Consider the following 18,952-nt stretch of genomic DNA (forward strand, 5'->3'; position numbering starts at 1 on the left):
CTCGGGGAGGGCTGCGTGGGGAAAACCTCCCTGGTGCTGCGCTACTGCGAGAACAAGTTCAACGACAAGCACATCACCACGCTGCAGGTGCGGGCCGGGCGGGAGGCAGCGTGGGGCTGGGGGGGGAGGGGAGGAGGGGGCGGCTGTCCCTCCCCTGAGGAGCGGTGCTGGGGGCTGCTGTTGAGCTTCTTCTCTTCGGCCTTAGCGGAGGGTGGTGCTTCGGGGTCTCGCTTTCCGACCGGTGGCTCTTGTCTAAGCGTGTTCGTGGATATGTTCCTTCGAGTCTTGGGATGCGGAAGCGCGGCTTTAAAGTAGCGTGGCTGTTGTTGTGATCGCCGGTGGTGGGCTGATGACTGAGCGCTACGTGTGTGCCGCCTTTCTGTTAATGACAGCCTTCCTCTGCTTGGCGGACACGGTGCCTGAGTTACCTCAGTGCTAGCAGACAAGCGGGTCTGTGAGATTAAGGCTTATGATTTAATAACTGACAAGATCCACGAGGCCCTCATGTAATCTCCCTGAATTTTAGCCTGAATTACCGCCGAATTTACAAACATCTGAGCAGCAGAATCACACTGGTGAAAGCGTGATGGGGGTCCACTGGAAAGCAATGTTTGTCGCTGCCTCCCAGTGCTGAATGGTCTGCATCCCACACAGCAAAACGCACGTGTGTTCTACGTGGCCTTGGAAAATGTGTTTTGAGTTTCATGTTGTGGACTGTACAATCAGCGTGTGTCTCTTGAGCCCTCTCTGCATGCTTAGCCTCTTCATTTGCAGCTGCGCGGCATCTTTTCTACCCATCGTGGGCATGTATGTGGTTTTAGCACTGCAGTGTATGCTGTGCTCGCTACGTTTTCTTGTAAATAACGAAACAAACCCTGCCACCGAGTGGGTTCTGAACTGCTTTTGAAGTTCTGTGAAATACAGGATAAATGGTGCTGCCTCAGGGTAGCTGCTGTTCATGCACATCTTGGGGGAGATTCCAGCAGGCTGGATATCTTGGAGTGTGTAATCCTGAAACTTCATAAAGAAAAGATGTGTTAGAGGCACATTAGAAACAGTATGCTTAATATTTCATTGACGGGTAGTGTTGCTCCATATTTATTTTAAATAACTGAAAATATTTTGAAGTTCATTTGCCTGTCTGTGCTCATACATGGGCTGTTAGATGTACCTATTAGTAGGTTTACTGAGTGTGATGCATGGCAAGCTAATGGTAGGTCTGATTGCCACGGAGGAACACTACAGAAGCAATCAGTTATTGGTAGATGTCAGAGCTGCAGTTGTAACTTCTGTTGCTGTACCACCAGAAGTGTAGTGTTGAGCAAACGTGTTTAGAAGTGTGTTGCAGTGATTTTGTATAGCCGAATTCTGATATCCTGTGTAAAAAGAATAGCTTGTCACGTGACATAGCTCTGGCTTTGTTGTCTCAAAATCTGCAGCGGAAAGCCTAAAATTAGAAACCAAAAGTGAGTGGGTCACAGGCATCATAAAATGGAAACTTAAATGGCCCCAAAACATTGACAGTAAAATGTCTCTCTAGATGCTACAGCCCAAGAGCTTTTGCTTGAGGAGAATGCAAGTCGCTTGTAAAGGAAGAGGAGCACATGCTCACATGTGATATTGAAGTTCTGTTCCTCTGCTGTGGTTAGGTTTCTAGTTGCTCCCTGTATATTTTAACTTTATCAAATTAAGTGACTTTGCTTTGTGGCATCAGTTCAAAGTATTGCAGCAAATAGGTTTCTGTTCCAACTAAGCCAAAATTAGATAAATATTGGATTCTGAATTTGGCAAAGGAGCCACAGTGATGAGCCGTATGGAAAAAAAAAATCACTGGTCAGTGGGATGAGAGCCTCGCAATCCATGGTAATCTGATTTAGCAGGGGGTGCTGAGGTAGAGGTGCTGTTGTACTTCATGCCAACCTTTTTGCAGCAAAAACATGGTGAGACTACAGCTTTCTGAATATAGGTGTTGGCTGGGGCTTCCTGCAGTGGGATCCCAGTGATTTGAGAGACACAGGAAGACCTTCAGCTGGTCAGTGTGAATCTTCTAGCACCTTGCAAGTCTGTACTTTCCAGTATCCTGCTGTGAAGGCTGGCTGTGTACTAGCAGAGGGGAAAGTCACCTATTTGTAGGTAACAAAGCTTTATTGAAAGGGAGCTGTCTCTCTCTCCCCTCCTGTTCTTTTTCCAACTGCTGGTTAGAAGGAAATGGTAAACTGGGACTTGCTTACATCAAGATTAGGAGGCTGCAGGGTATGTTGCTGGAGTTCTGTTAACTTGGAGTCATTTACATCAGATATCAGTGATATGCAAATTGAAATTAAGGCAGCTATTGATCTGCTGAAGGAAAATGTAGGAAAGGTAGCCTTGTTTTTGTTGTGGCTTTTCTTTCTTGACAATGATGACAATCCATAACCTTCTGTTAGACCCGGTGGGATGATTAGAATTGGTTCCCATTGATCAAAATATGGAGGTCAGTATTTTCTTCTTAAAAGGATTCTAAGCTGTAAGATGAAACCAAGTGAAATATGCTGGTAATATTCTGGTAATAAAACCTGTTTTCTTTTTTTAAAATGTGGATGGGTACTGTCTGTAAATTACTCAGGATAAATACAGCCTGTGTGTATTAAGCCACTGACATGATGGTGCTAGTGATATGTACTGATCCTCAGTGCTTTGGACTCATGTAACCAGGAAAAATTGTCTTGGATGTGTAAGACAGCTTAGAAAATGCAGTACAAGGAAGTCCAGTGCTGCAGGTAGTGTTTGTATGCCTAGTATAAAGCAGCCAAGGGGCAGATGATGTAAACCTGCTATATTCTAGTGACTTTCAAGTGTATCTTTTTCAGCTGAGTCTTCCTTGTGTTCTTGTCAGGCCCTTTTGTCAGCTCTCAGCCGGGCCTCATGAACATGTGGTACTGAGCTCTTAAAAGAGAATTAAAAGAACAAAGTTTTTCTAGGGACACATAAAGAGACTGGTATTTTGGAGCTCATAATTGCATTATCCTTTCTTTCTAAGCATATGAGTATTCTTCACACTAGTCATAAGGCACTTGAGTCAAAATACAAAGGTTAGTTTACTTCAAAGAGCTGCTTGAGATTACTTATCTTGGAATAAACTGTAGTCCCATACACTTGTTTTTTGGAAGTCAGAGCTAAGATGAATTGCCATAATAATGAAAAGAATGTGGAAAGGAGTCACTGATTATAAGTTAAGTCATGACTGACACTTAACTCCCTATTACTCAATTGGGTAAATCCTCAGGAGATGAGAACACATGTTGATCCTCTTCAGTGTGCAGTCATGTAATGCTGTCTGCATGGCATTGCTTCCAAAGGCTTTCACACTCTTGGTAGCTGATGCTTTCCCTCACCTCAGAGCTGGGTTGGATAGGGGAACTCATGACCGGTAGTGAAGATTCTCTTTACTCATTGGAGTCCCCAAATTTCTAAAAATTAAGTCCTGCTGCTCCTTTGATCTTCAGCTTTTTGATCTCTAATGTCAGAATGGATGGAGAGTAGTAACCTTGCTCTTCTGTGAGACAAATGGAAATGGATGTGGGTATAACTTTAGAATGTCAAATATTAGCTGTTTTGTCTTTGGAGTGTATGGCTCTGTAACTTTTAAAATACACTTAACTGATGATAATTATGCCAGACTTAGCTGTAGCTTTTAATTTAAGAACAGGACCTGCGAACAATATTCTTCAAGTATATAAATACATTAGAGAAATGAAGCATTTAAAGTGTAATATAGTATTGACTGTTTTTCACAGCATGCTCTTAAAGCTTTTGGCTTAGTTATTAGCTATCACTACCAGAAATACAAACTACCAGTCTTGTTAACAAGCAAGTTTATATATAAACTTCATTGTAATCAGGATATCTGATATAGACTATCATCACTTTGGTTAGGAATCTAGGATTTTATTGGACTATAACCTAAAACAGTACAAATATATCAAGTTTTGATGTGGAGTGCAAATACAGTAGTCAATCCTAAATGCCCTTGCTGCTGACTCATGTCACTTCTTGCAGGAAACACTAAAAGACTTGCCTGAGAGTGTTGGCCTTCTAATATTTGGATCTATAGAAAAGGAAATACCCGACTTTCAGTGCTAAAAGATAATGTTCTATCAAAAGCTATGGTGACCTGTGGGATGTGTTACTATAAAACAAAACAGGAAAAAGAAACCACAATGCCTTATCTGTGATCCGAAAACCTATTTTAATATTTGATATGTCAGACGACTAAATAGCACAGCTATCCTTATTGGGCCAATGTCCAAAGCCATGATGACTTAACCTCATGAATATTGTTTTTTGTGGTTTTTAATGCAAATCCTTTTTCAGTGAAGAATTTTTCTTTCCAGAGGTCCAGAAATGTGGCTCTAGAGGTTTTTTTTTTTGCTAATCTTGCATCAACTGGGCAGAGTTGAGCTTTATTATAGTGACCAAAGCAAACAGTGCTTTGAACAGCTTTTCCTCTGAGATGTACAGTAGAATATCAAATGTTTTAGTGCAGTAGATCAAAAAAATGTTGGCAGATAGGCTTAGTATGGCTAGCTCATAACGTTTCTTAATATGACCCAGGTGTTGGTATATTAAAATGTCTGAGCTTACAACTTTTAAACTGATGCTGTGGAACAAATTATGAGAGTAGACGCTGATTTTTATGGGAACAGATGAGTGAAAGCTGCAAAAGAACTTCTGCACAACTTATGATTTATTTGAAAATCCATTGGCCTTGTCCTGATGTTTAAGACTTACAGCTTTGCTGTCAAGCTCCTTGTTACAAGTTGACCAGTGTTTTAAATACTTCAAACTTGCTCTCTGGAACTCTTCCTGAAGTTGACTTCCACCACCTTACTGTAGACTAAAGGGGTTTTAAACTCGAGATGTGTTCAACACAGTGGTCAAGATTAGTTCCTTTCTGCCTGCACTTGGAAGGTCTCGGGTGTTCTTCTTTCCTGTGCTCTGTCTTTCTGGATCTGCTCCATTTGTTGCCAGACTTTGTGGAAAACTTTGCAGGGAGGGTATGACTTCTTTTAAAACTCAGAGGGAAACTACTGACTCATCTTCAGTAATATGAATGCCAGAATTGATGCTAGATTAGTTTAACACAGGAAGGACTCGAGGAAGATTTTAACAGCAGTTTATGCTGGTGTAAATTAAGCAGCAGACTGGTTCAAGCAGCTGACCTGGCCAATGACGTTTTCCTTTTCTACATACATGTGATTTTTAGTCAGCTCAGTGCCTGATTAGAGCTCTTATATAGAGGGATTGTGCTGAGAAGCTACAGGCCAGCCTAAAATGATCTAAGATAAATGTTTGTTCACTGAGTACTTGATATCCAAATGTATGCGGAGGTGAAACTGAATGGGAACCAGGTAAACTTGGGAAACTGACTGAAGTTAATCTTGGCAACTGGATTGTCTGTTGTTAACCTGTTACTGTTGATCTTCAGGATGGAGGTGCAGGTTCTTAATGCATTGACTACTTCAAAGCCTGTTCTATCTATTGATTTAATATCAATTTTTAATACTTCTTTTTGGCTGGTGAATTATCTAATGGGTAGCAGAAGGGTAGCATTTGAAAATTGCATCATGCAGGCTCTGAGAGCAGACATCTTCCTGAGTTACAGAAATGAGGCTAAGCTTGTAATGTGCTCTGGTCATGTCAAATGTTTTCAGAAGACATGTAGTAGAATATGTAGAGCAACATGTATGCTTCTTCTGAAACTTTTCACCCTACACTTGCTTTCTTTTTGTGTGTGTACTGCTTCTCCTCCTTCCTGTGGTTCTGTTACTTGAGAAACATTAACACGAGGCTTTCAGGAATGGTATCTGAATGAATGTTGAGGGAAGAAATAAAATGAAGAGAGCTGTGAGGTCATTTCAGCAGGGAAAAAAAATGCAGATGAAGGAACTTCTTGCAAAATACTCATGTTTTGAGAATTCTAGCTCTAAACTTGAATTATTTTTACTATTTCACTGGTATTGAACTATTGTGCTAATACCTGCAACCTTAAAATCCCAGTAGCTTTGCTTACTCTTGTGAAGTGTTTCAAATTCATCGTAGGCTTATCCTTATTCAGAATTCAACCTTCTTATCTCTCCTAAATCATTCAAAGCAACAGCAAAAGATGTAGGAAACAATTTGCTTAAGGCAAATTTATTTAGAACAGACTTCTGGCAAATTGTAGTGAAATGACTAACCAGCTTAGTATTGACCCAGCCTTCTGGCTCAGGGAGTATTTAGCTTCAGAAATCCGTTTTCTGTTGATTAAGATATTTTTATTAGTAAATAAATCTGAAGTCAGACAGACATGTTTGTGTGAAAACTTAACTCTGTTTTGCTTTCCAGGCATCCTTTCTTACGAAGAAGCTGAATATTGGTGGGAAAAGAGTAAACCTTGCAATATGGGTATGTTTGCTTTCCTAACTGTCCTCCCCACTATGCACTCCCTCCCTAGATAAGTTATTTTTCAGGAAAATATTCTGTTTGATTGAACTCAAATGTTAGGCACTTCATAATAAAGTAGGAGTTAGAAGTCATTGGAATCTTTCAAAATATTGATATAATCTTACATACTAACAAGTTTTTTTTTTTATGCAGGATACAGCTGGACAAGAAAGATTTCATGCACTGGGGCCGATCTACTACAGAGACTCTAATGGTGCTATTCTAGTATATGATATAACAGATGAGGACTCTTTCCAGAAGGTACCAAACAGATTTTTACCTCTATGAAAAGTCTGTTCTGATTGGAAGGGAATCTATGATATGAGTGTGCTCGTGGGGAATCTTCTTTTTCAGGGATAGCATCTATGCTTAATTTGCCTGAATAATAGGATTAATACTTGATCATGTCATTTGCAGATAATGCTACATCTGTAGAATCAGGTCATGTAATTTAAGTGTACACTTTTTTTTGAGGCCTACTCTTAATAAAGATCTAGTGGAGTTATTCAAAGAACACCAGAGAATTAATGTGTGGCAGACTATGAATATGAAATAAAAGTACTCTTGTGATAATATACTGTTCTCTACTGTATAAATCAAAATGCTCAAATATATTAAGTGATGTTAAACTTCAGATTATGAACACCTGAAATCGCAATACATAGCAGCAGGAACATTGCATTCTTGATGATAATAGATATTTGAACTTCCCAGTCTTCATTTAACTTGAAATTTGATCATTAACTACTTTAAAGTATTAGTTGATCAGGTTGAAACAGGTGAGTTCTTGTCCAATCCTTTGTCATGCTGTTGCTCCATAGGATGCCCCAGCTGAAAATTGATATGCTTTTCTGAGGAGTCTGGTTCTGATGAGCTTGTGGCAAAAAACAGTAGGACTTCCCTCTAGAGGAGTAGGAAATATTTTGTCAGTCTCTGTTGCTCTGAACACATTTGTTTTAGACTTACACAGTTAAAGAAGGATGTGGGCAATTTCCACAATGCCTAAACTGGCAGGGTGTTGTGAGAAATCAAATTTACCTCTGTTCTTTATGCAGGTAAAAAACTGGGTTAAGGAATTAAGAAAAATGCTGGGCAACGAAATCTGTCTATGTATAGTAGGTAAGTACTCTTTAGCATGTGATTCTAGTGACTGAATTGGAAATGTTTCTTTTGATATTATCTTCCAAACACTACTGTAACAGCTTGTGCATATGAAGGGATAAATCTTAAGTGAATTTGGCAATTAAAGAGGCATTTGGAGCTAGAAGTTTCAAGGGATTGCAATAGGAGAAAATGAGAGTTAATTTGGGAAAAGCTTAATGATGCACTATGGCTGAAGTGCATGGTTAAGACAAGTTGCAAAATTAATAGTTGAATGAAGAAAGATATATCAAATGTATTAGATCCTTCTTGCAAGTACCTTGACTCCTTGTTTTTTCTTTATGTACTGCGTGCAATGGCATAGACTCAATACTTGTCTGTTTTCAAAATTAAGTGTTTGGGTGTGGAGAGTGTGGGGGATAAGACTAAAACTTGGGTATTTCAATGAATTTTCACAAATGCATGTAAATACTAAAATTGAATCATTAGATCTTTCAGGAGGATAGGTATGTGGATATTCTATGAAAACTACGTTCTGCAACACAGATTTTTGCCTAGTAAAAGCTTTTCTTTTTTAACTAATCAAGGTATTCAGCTATCTTGATTAGGCTACAGAAGCTCGTGGTTTCTAAATGTTTGACTGAAAGGGGTCTTCTGCATGTGGTCTGTTGTGGTCTGAATAGACTTGAGTAAGAATCTGTTTTTATTGAAGCAGCTTATAGGAGGAAAAAAGATGAAGTACAGTGATTGTGACTTTTGTTAACTTTGGAGTACAAAGACATGAAATATTGTTCTCAACAGGTAACAAAATAGACTTGGAAAAAGAGAGACATGTTTCAGTGCAGGAAGCAGAAACGTAAGTCACACTCATTATTAATAGAAGCAGTCATTGCAGAATTATGTTGGAGTAATAAATTTGTGATGCTTCTAACAACTGGCAAGCATAACTAGCTGTGGCTGGCTGGCTTCTACAGAGTGTTCTGTTACTATCTTAATTTTGGAGTGTCCTTAATGAACAAAGTGTAACTTGAGTTTTATATCATTTCTGACAGAAGTCAACATTTCCAGCTCATGTCATGTTTAGAAATGAACTTAAGCTAATATTTTTTTGAATTGCTCAATTTTAACCGCAGTTCCCTTTGTTAAATCAGCATGTGTATTAATTAAGAGTTAAGAATAGAAAGCTCTCCTCTTTCCACTTCATGTAAAGTTGCTTAGAAAGACTGAGTTCTTCAGTGCAATTTACTCTTCTGCATCTTCATTCTTACAGGTATGCTGAATCTGTCGGAGCAAAACATTATCATACATCAGCTAAGCAGAATAAAGGAATTGAAGAACTGTTTCTTGACCTTTGTAAAAGTAGGTACTATTTAGTTTGTTCGTGAAGAGCTTAGACACAGAGGTTTCAATAATGTTTCAAAGCCTATAAAAAAAAAAATCCTTAATTTAAATAATTGAGAAGAACTGTTCCTCTGAGTGTACTTCAGTCCACTTCTGTATTGGATGAGCTATGTGAACTTGATGTGTGGATGGAAATTCATGCTGTACTTCAAGAACATCTTTCTTGCTCTGTCGGAGTCCTGAGCATTCTGTTTCACTCAATATACTTTAAGTAACTTCAGATCAAGCTTAGTGTGATTGCTCTCACTGCTGTCTACTTCATACTTTATTTCAACATATTTCAAATATATTATCAGATGATGTCAATTACAGTTCATAAACTTGAAACTGTACAGATGAAACAGATGATAAAGAATACTGAATCCAGGATAAAACACCACACAGGGAAGCTATCCTATTTGTAATATTCTTTTAGCAGGACTTCACCTTCATGGTTGTGTATTGTGTTTTGTGGAGTGTGTGGCTTTAGTTGACCAAACGTTTCTAATATGAGTGGGTAAATCTAGCTTTTGAAGGTCAATAACTCCAGAACATCAGCATTTAAGTCAACAGGAACTTCTGAATGTTTTATGCTCTAGGAAAAAGACCTAAGATTTTCTTTCAACTACACCTTGAGATTCCAGAGTGTTTACTTTGTGCATAATTGAGCGAATCGGTCTTGCTGAACTTTGTGCACGTAACTCAGATTAAGATCTTAAGGTCTTACGTCATAATAGAATGGAACGCTAATACATTTCATCTAATGAACTATATTTGCAGGAATGATAGAAACTGCTCAAGTGGATGAAAGAGCAAGAGGCAACGGATCCAGTCAGTCAGGAACAGCGAGGCGAGGTGTACAGATCATTGATGATGAACCACAAGTACAGAGCAGCGGAGGGTGCTGTTCTTCTGGATAGTGACAAAACTGTGCATCACTGCCCTCTCAATATGAAGACTGCCATATTCCAAGTCACGCGTTCTTTACCAATGGAGTAATAGAGTTAACAGTATTTAAAAATAATCACATATAACACTGCAGAGACCTTAAGTGCTAAACTAGTGGCGTCTGTGACCAGAGAATTGGCATTTTCTACAGTGGTTAACAAAGCAATTACCAATGGCCTTTTTACATATTTTTCTTTAATGAGGAATAATATGCATGTAGAAAAGACCTACTTAAAGGCTTCATTTATATTCTTTTAAATCAGATCATTATTTAATAACTTATATACGTTGTTGTTGGAATGGTATACATTTTTGCAGCTCTTTGTATTTTGTGCTAGATTGAATTGTATCACTTCTAAAATGCACATTGATTTTTTTTTTTTAAATTAGCAGATATATGAAGTAATATTTTTGCAGGGCCTCCACAAGCCTGTAACTGTCAACTACTTTGATATATTCTGTTCATCCTGTATGCCAAGCTGGTAAAATACATTGTAAATTACCTATTAAATATTTTATCTGCTTTTACAAGTGCAGGTGCAGAAATATGTACATCAGTCTTGTCAGTGATTGTGAAGTGAATAAGTCAGTGAAAAGATGCAAACTTTTCATGTGTACTGTTGAACTGTTCATTCTATTTCCCCTTCCTGAAAATTGAAAACAGCTCTTTTTTTTTTGTGAACTCATAGCTACAGTATTTTTTTTTTTTTAAAGTCTTTTTTCTGGCAAGCAGCAGTATTTAGAATACCCTCTTAGTAGGAAGGGAATGATTCCTTAGCCTGCTGTTAAACATTGAGGCATTTGACTTCCAGCTGAAACAGCTGGAGTGTGCATTTATCTTGCCTCTCAGAATATCCCTAGAAAACTGGAGCAAATTTAGCCCTTGTCTATCTGGTAGCCACCTAAACCAGATGCATGGGAAAACTCTTAATCTGCATTAATACATTTATGCACCAAGACAGCATTATATTAAAAAGAAAAAAAATGAAGCGTAAATTTTTCTTGTGTTGCAAGGCTTGTGTGGGGAAAAATGAATTGGCATTAATTAGAACTGCTTCTGACTTGGAATCATTATGTGGAAGGTAAGAAACTTGCCAGACACAATTGTAAACTTGGGAATACTAGACAAAACTGAACTTACTCTTGACTTGCTCTTTTACTTGTAATGCTTTTTGAAGCCCACTTAAGGTTCTGGGAGGAGGGATTTCAGAAATAGTGTATAAATTACTATCACAGAAGGATCACAAATGGTGGTAGTTAAAACTTCAAAGTGTTTTGTGCTCTGGATTTTTTACTTAAGTTGTCTTGCTTGGAAAAACAGTAAAGGTGATGTCTATGACAAAATAGAGTATTTCTTGGCCTTCCTTTTTCTGAAGGGTAGTATTAGTATTGCCTATAAATGCACTGAGTGATGTGAGTATGTTACAGTGCACAACGGGAGTAGTACTAACTAATCAGTCTGACATGTAAGAAATGCCTTCATCTGGTATCTATTTTCTCTGAAATAATAGATGGCTTTGCTACAGACTGGTCCTGATGCTTTTATTTCCTTTCTTTCTGCTTAAACTGGTTTATAAACTCTCTCTAAAGTTAACATTGGTGTGTTCTTCCCATCATGCATACAACTATGTTAAAAAAAAAAAAATAAATAGAGTGTTTTCCTTGCTAAGTGAAGACAGTACTACATGACTGCACAGAGCCTTGCTCTGATTCTAAAATTTATGACTGTGTCAATATAGCAACACTTAAGTAAACACTCCAATATTACATCCAAACTTAAATGAGGCTTGCCAAAATTAAAAACAGGTCAGTTTTTTAAAAATTACCTTCAAATACATTCATGAGACAAGTCAGTTGTATAGGTTATACAATATTAGGAGGAGTAAAGTTGAGCCCCTGTGTTCAAGTTAGACATCACTATTAGGCTTGGTAAGTTCTCCTGAGCTATCTGCTTCTTTATCTGTTCCAGGGCATGTCTTCCCATCATAGCAGAGTGTTTTCTGCTTTGTAGATAGCTGCAGCAACATGGACTTGGGTAAACACTGCATGAATTCGACCACAGTGAAGCAGTCTGCAGACATGCAAAAAAAAGTATTCTGTAGTAGGGATTTTGTGTGACTTCTGTTAAATACAAAACTAACAAAGTCACATTGATGCCAACTCTTAATTCACTTGCAAAACTAAAATTATTAACTACTGAAAACTTGAGAGAGGGTAAGAAAGCTTGGTTTTTTTTTTTTGGTACTTAAAATATTTGGCTGCTATTAAAAAAATATTACTTTTAAAGAAATTCTCAGAAGTTAGTGCTCGTAGGGCCAATGAAACTACACCATGACAAAGCCTGACTGGGAGCTTTGTTGTTTAAGCTGCAGCTTGGCTGGACTTGAGTTGGAGAACAAGTCTGTTAAGCAAGATATCATGTTTGATAATATGAGTAGGAACCTGAGTATAGTTCTTAAAAATCCTACTTCTGACATTATATATTACAGCACATTTAACAACCTAATGTCTCAGGCAAATGTTATAAAATGTTACAAAGCCAGTAATACAGATTATTTTGGCAGTTGTCTATAGACACTTCTGTACTAAGATTAATACTTCCTTGAAAGGAAAGAAAGGAAAGGATTGTCTCCAGTCAGTCACTTTTCTTAGAAATAACAGTTTAATTGAATGAATAGTAAAACAGTCACCTGAAAACCTGTTTCCTTAATATTACCTATTGACCTGAGGTGATATCTGGAATGCTTGTTGTTTATTAAAGTTTGAAAACACTTGATTGGAGTGTGCATCTAAAAGGCTGGGATGGTAGAATTTGAGAGTAAATGTTCAAGTTGAGTATGAATTTATGGAAGCTAGCTTCCTAGATGAGTAAACAAATGATTGATTGAGATTGATTTACATAAGACTTGAGCTATTCATTCTTGCCAGGCAAAGTACAATTGTAATGGAAAAATCACTTTTACTATTTACAGACAATATCTGGTCTTTACTTGGTTTATATATGTCAGAAGCACAAATTGCTTGATAGTTCAGTACTTGAGCAGAATCTTACTTGAGTAACCTAGTACTAATTCTTGTGTCTTGAGTTTTTAAAAATCTTGCCTTTGAAGCTTATCTAGATTGACTAGTTTGTATGTCTGTATGTATACATATATGAGAAGGGTTCAAGAGAGCAAGTTCACAAAGTACATCTAATAATGAATAGGTAATGCCAACCAGACTCCCAGCATGTAAGTCTGGTTGCAAAGAGTGTTTGCAACCTTGAACGTATCTACTCAGTGTAAATTTTGATAAGGATAGCATATGGGACTACTTTTTTTGTAGTATGTAAGTACAAATCTAGTTTACTAAAGCAACTTTAAGTAGCTGCTCACAGTTTTGCTGTTAGTATGAATACTTGAGATACCTGTGAAGTTTTATTACTTGCTGAAATATCTAAGAAACCTAAGTCCAAAGACTTAAATGCAGTGGTATGTATCTCAGTTAAGAGTTGTTTTTGGATGCAATTTTACTGAATTAGAGTTATGAACTATAAGCTATAGGTCAGAACTTGTGAGCAGGTAGGCAAGGAAACTATTATTTCTGATGTTTAGAACTTGGAACTGAATGTAACTAGCTCTGAAGACTTGGGAGTGGTTACTGGGTTTCAGTGGATTTGCATAGAATTTCAAGGTCTAATGATGAATTGCATTGAGTAGTCTCTTGAGACAGGTAAGTAACTGAGTATCACCTTGACTTAACACACAGTTCTCTGATAATATTTACATGTTATGGACAGGGATACTTTTTGATGTGGTAGTAAGCAGGAATCCCTGAGCCTTTCTATCGTGCTACTTTTATTTGTTCTAAGTATTTAACTTATTTAAGCTCTTGAAACCTATGAAATTCCATTTCTGCACTAGATTCAAAGCCAAATGAAAGAAAGAAGTCTTGCAAAGTGTTAGGTAGTCATGGAAGCTGGCTGGAGCTTCAGAGAGGTTCACAGAAAATGTTGGTGTCAGTTTACAGAAAGTAAGAGGAGTGGAAGGCCTGCTTGAAAATAAATGAAAATCTCCAGAAGCTGAAAGCAGATAAGTGGGATGAATGGTGAAGTAGGGGAACAAGAAAAGTGGAGCAGGCAGCCTCCATTTTCTCTTGTTTTTTTTTTTTGGTTGGAGGGAAAAGGAGAAGTATGAAAAACTGAAGGTGCCTGTGCTAAGTTAACCAGTTCTTGGTGGGGCTGCTAAAGTGCCTTTCCAACTAATCACTTAATCCAGAGCTCTTTTGAGGTGACTGACTTCCTAGGTTGATTTTTCCTTCTGTGAAATACCAGTTTTTGCCTTGTTAAAGAGCTGAATACAACTAACTTTGAATGGGTTTTCAGGCATAGTGCTAACCTACTTAAATCTTGACCAAAATATACTCCTTTTAAAGGAGATATTCAGTTATGATTTTGTTAATCTTCACATTAAAGGTTGGGATTTCTTTCCTTACTTGTCAGAATGCATCATTCAATGAAGGCAATCACTGTTGTATCAAGGACTAACAGTGAAGACTAAGATCTTTGGCACCAGTTGTTGCACAAGCTTAACAGAGACAACACCCAAACCAGCTTCCTATTAACTTAATGTGTTGCTTTTGTTTGGGGGGATTTTTGCTTTGTTTAGGATCAACCTGTTCCATCTCAGTGTTGTAGCCATCTACTGAATTTAGGCTTTTTCTATGAGATATAATGTATATTTACATTCCTATGTTCTCAGTGCTGACATCAGCCAGTGAGCCAGTTCTGAGAACTCTGGAGAATCTGGAATGTTTCTTCTACTGAGCCGGCTTTAAAAAAGAGAGTGGAACTGTCATCATTACTACAAAGACAGGTGGAAAATATTTTGGCTTAGAAAAAAAAATACTGTAATCTGTTTAAAAATCTCAATTTTTCAGACTATTTCAACAATGAGAATTTATTTCAAGCTGATGTATTTTGATTAGTTTTTATGAGGCTACCTAGCTTGCTAAAGTTGTCCAAAGCTGTCCACTGATTGGCATGTTCTACAGCCCTGAAATGTCTGACTGCAGGGAGTAGCTGCGCACTCTCTTATGTTGGACAGCTTGGAGGTTTGATTATTTAATCAATAAGAGGATGCTGAAAGGTAGATAAGAAAAATAGCTTCTACTTTCCTCTGCTGTGTGCCTCCAGGTGTGCAGTATGGCCTGATGCAGCTGTAGAGTGGTCAGTGAAGGGATTATGTCTCTTCCTGCTTGTTGGCTACAGTTTTCCTCATTAAGAAACAAAATACCACAGGAAACCTTCCTTGCCTGAGATCCCCCTGTACAGGAAAAGAGACACATACCCTTTGCTTGCTTTACTAGCTCTTCCATAGCAGTAATACCCAATTCTTCCCACTCTAGGAATTTTTTTTTTTTTGAACAGTTTCTTAAGAGAAACTTTTTTCACTTATTGACATTTGTTTTTGATTCTAATCTTGCTGAAAGTATCACAACAAAGAATGATGAATAGCAGTATTGCAATGATCTTCCCCAGTCTGCTGTAGCAATTGTTTGTATCCTGCCTCCCGACCAGTAAGGGACAGATACTGAACTCACAGTCCCTGCTATCGCTGGTACCTGAATTCAGACTCTAAGATACTGACTTAGAAGAAACCCAAGTAGAGAGGATCGAAGAGAGTAATAACTACTTTTTCATCTGTTGCTGAATTTCTGATGGACTGTCATAAATCTAAATTCATGTCTTTTTTGAGCAGTTGAAACTGTTAAACTGAACTGTACACCCTTCAAGTTAACCATGTTCCATTCTGAAAGGTCAGCAGACTTGGGATTCAAGGTGTAGGAAAAATGTTTTTTTTTTTCTTTTCAGACAGGAAACTACAGAAAAGCCTGATTAAGCAGTTTCTTAGTGGAAAAAGAAGAGGAAAGCACTTAAAACAAAAATACTCGAGCGCTGTCAGTGCTATTTTGTTGTACAGGCATTTTACTGATTGTTTAACTGGATTTTTCTCATCTGATAAGCCCATTGAGTTTACCTGGCTTAATCAAATAGAATTACTTATTCTGAACCCAAGGAAAACTGTAGTAAGGCAGGAGCCAACACTGAAAAGGACACAGCAGTTTTAACATCAATTAACTTGACATTGTCAAGTATTGTACAAATACTTTATTTGGAATTTGTAGTTATGAGACTTCTTTGAAAAGATATTAAGAAATACTGTACCAGTTGTAAATCTTAATTTTCTCAATGCGCTGCTGCAGCCAAAGTTTCCAAATACTTGTCAGAATGCATTTAAAGGGAGATAGTTATGTGATAACTTAATACCAAGAGTCAAATAAGAACTTTTTAGGCATTGATAAAACACTCATGCCAAGTAGGAAAAGTCAAAATGCATATTAGCAGGAATGGATCAATAGAAGACAAATGTGTACTGAAAACCATTATAAGAAAACAGCCGAGAAATATGAAAAACCAAAAAGCTAAAACCTTCTTACTGTCATATCTGAAAATTATTCTTACGTATGATAAATTACATAACTTGAACAATCTGAAATAAAGGACCCCTTGAAATTACTGGGGAATGGGTGAGGAGTGGCCTGATTTTAAAGAGCCTTGGTAAAGATTGAGGTTATATTTTTCTTCATATTACAAGTTTTTGAACCTATCTGAGCATGATCTGCTGAAAGATGACTTGAAGGTGCAAAATCAGGTTCAGAAAGATTGCTCTAAATTATGCAAAGATACACCCTGGAGAACATAGTATGAATGGGGACCCATGAAAATGCAGCTTTGGTTCTCCAAACCTGTCTTTGGCAGCCTGCAAGAACTGAGAAGGGAGAAGCAGCTGCTCTTGAACCACACTTGCCAGGTCTATGAACATAGAACCAAGGCTCAAGATTGGGAGTTTACCAACAGTGTTGTGTTCATTTAATATGGATGTCCCCTCTCTCTAATGGATGTTTGGTCTCACTTCCCTAGTGAAAGTTACTGTTCAGCTGATGCAAAGGATTTGAACTGGACGGGTATTGTGAATGAAAATAGCAAGCAAAAGGAAAGGAGGGTTTGCACGGTTGCTGCCTTAGTGGTTCTTAACTTCTTTATTTGCACTTTTCAAAAGTGAATACTTACATCCTACTATCTTTATGTCAGAGTGTATTTTCTATTTGAGATGTTTATGGATCAAAGAAGTAAAATCTTAAGAGCTTCTAGGAGTAAATGTAGTTCTCCCATTGATTTATTCTTTCCATGCACTGTCAGCGCCGTACTAAAGGGGCTATATTAAATAGTGACAAGTGGATGTGCTGCTGCTTGTAATGCCCTGCAGTGGGAGTCCTGTGGTAAACACTTCAAAGAGCAAAGAGCCAGTGCACCTCATGGCCAGCCTGCTCTCATGGGGGATGCGTGCCATTGCTTTGTGACATAGAATAACCACAAAACAATCCTTCACCATAAAATGTGCCCATAGACCTTAGAAATGTTGAAGTTAAAAATGACATTAGATGATACTTTGCCTGGTGCATTGCAATAATCCCAATCGTCCTTTTAGTATGTGAGTGCTGCAGTGCTTGGCACTGTGAGACATTCATGCATTTTCAGGACTCAGGAATTTCAGCTTGTGTTGAAAACAGTGATCTCCAGAGTGAGTTACAATGGCAAATTAGAAAAGGAAGGAAGTGCTGTGTTAATAACAGGCCCATCCCTAGCACCGCATTCTGAACAGTTAAGATGAAATGCCCTCACTCTAAAACTATTGTTCCGTTAGTTTACTTCTCTTTCTGGGAGATGTTGCTCTTTGATTATGTTGTAATGCATGCCTAGAAGTGGGTTACTACTACTTGTTTTTGCCTTCTGGATTCCTAGCTTTGGCAATACTTGTTCGTGCCAACCAGCAAACAACAGATCAGTTTCTGTTTAGTCATCACTCTCGGATAGTTTCCAGCTACTCTCTCTGGAGACTGATGCAATCACAAATCTCTCCTTGTATGGCAAATACAGAGCATTTCATGTTGGTATCTGTTCTGCTTGTTTTATATTTAAAAGGTAAATTTTTTTGTCCTGCAGAGCGAACAAAATCATTGTAAGCTTGCCATCAGTTATAACAACTGCAATGTTTTGTTATTCCAAGTCCTGTATGTTTTGGCTTGTATCATATTTTGGAATTCTGTTCGTATTCGATATGCCTAGATGAAAAAAAAATCAGGTTTTCACACAAATTCACAGCTGTGGTTAATGTACGGGCAAAACATGACATGCTACAATTGCTTGAATAAAGCTCCTCATCTGGTGTACGCCTTCATGTTTTACATCTCCATGCCTTCACATCCAAATGCAAATAAATGTTAGCAGGGAAAGGGATTTCCTTCCGTTTAATTTCAGTGTGTCTTCCTAATTCCTTAGTTCTTGTCTGACCTGGCAGCAAAAGGAAGCCAAGCATATGACATCACTCTATCTGCTTACTCTACTTGTACAGGTTAGGCACCGTATGTTTTCTTAGTGGAACAGGTGGGAAAGATGGTTATCTTTTTGTTTCAACATTGAGAGAAAGGCAGTAAACGAGTTTGGAAGATTCTAGCTTGTCCCAAAGGCTACATTTTATTGTTGCTATATAAATTAGACCCAGACATGAGCACTTCTGACCTTAAGAGGAAATGGTACGGTACAACTTTCATCCACGTGCCTGGGTTACATCTGTCAAAGCAGGGCTTGAAACATCCATTTTTCTATAAGCAGAAAAAGAGGTCACAGGGAAAGACTTTTTTTGGCACTATTTTTTCCCCCCTCTGCTGTAAGGTTTTGTTTGTACAAATTAGGCTTGTTTGATGGAAGGACTTGACAGAATGTGTACTTGTCCTATGCAAGCCAGGTTTTTGTGTGGTTGAGTGTGTGGGCAGCTGCCGCTTCTGAATATGGGAACGGAGCCTGGATCTCTGCTGAAATAGCTGTGTGAACAACAATAGCAACTGCTGCAGCTCTTGGCATGGCTATAATAGCTACAGTTGCAGCTGTGACAGCTAGAACCCACAGGAAAACCAGGAACACTTTCTGGCTGCATGCTCACTGACTACCTTTATGTGG

The 18,952-nt window shown here is 38.1% G+C and overlaps 1 protein-coding gene across 1 annotated transcript; it reads left to right on the forward strand.

The window, feature by feature from the left end:
* On the forward strand, positions 1–18,165 carry RAB21 (RAB21, member RAS oncogene family; the record flags this gene model as incomplete). Its single annotated transcript, XM_003202088.3, has 7 exons — positions 1–87; positions 6,367–6,426; positions 6,619–6,726; positions 7,521–7,584; positions 8,368–8,422; positions 8,837–8,925; positions 9,727–18,165. Coding segments are annotated over 7 exons (603 nt in total), but the record flags the coding sequence as incomplete, so codon positions are not given.
* Positions 18,166–18,952: the final 787 nt, after the last annotated feature.

This window comes from Meleagris gallopavo, chromosome 1 (assembly GCF_000146605.3).
Source record: "Meleagris gallopavo isolate NT-WF06-2002-E0010 breed Aviagen turkey brand Nicholas breeding stock chromosome 1, Turkey_5.1, whole genome shotgun sequence".
Lineage (NCBI taxonomy): Eukaryota > Metazoa > Chordata > Aves > Galliformes > Phasianidae > Meleagris > Meleagris gallopavo.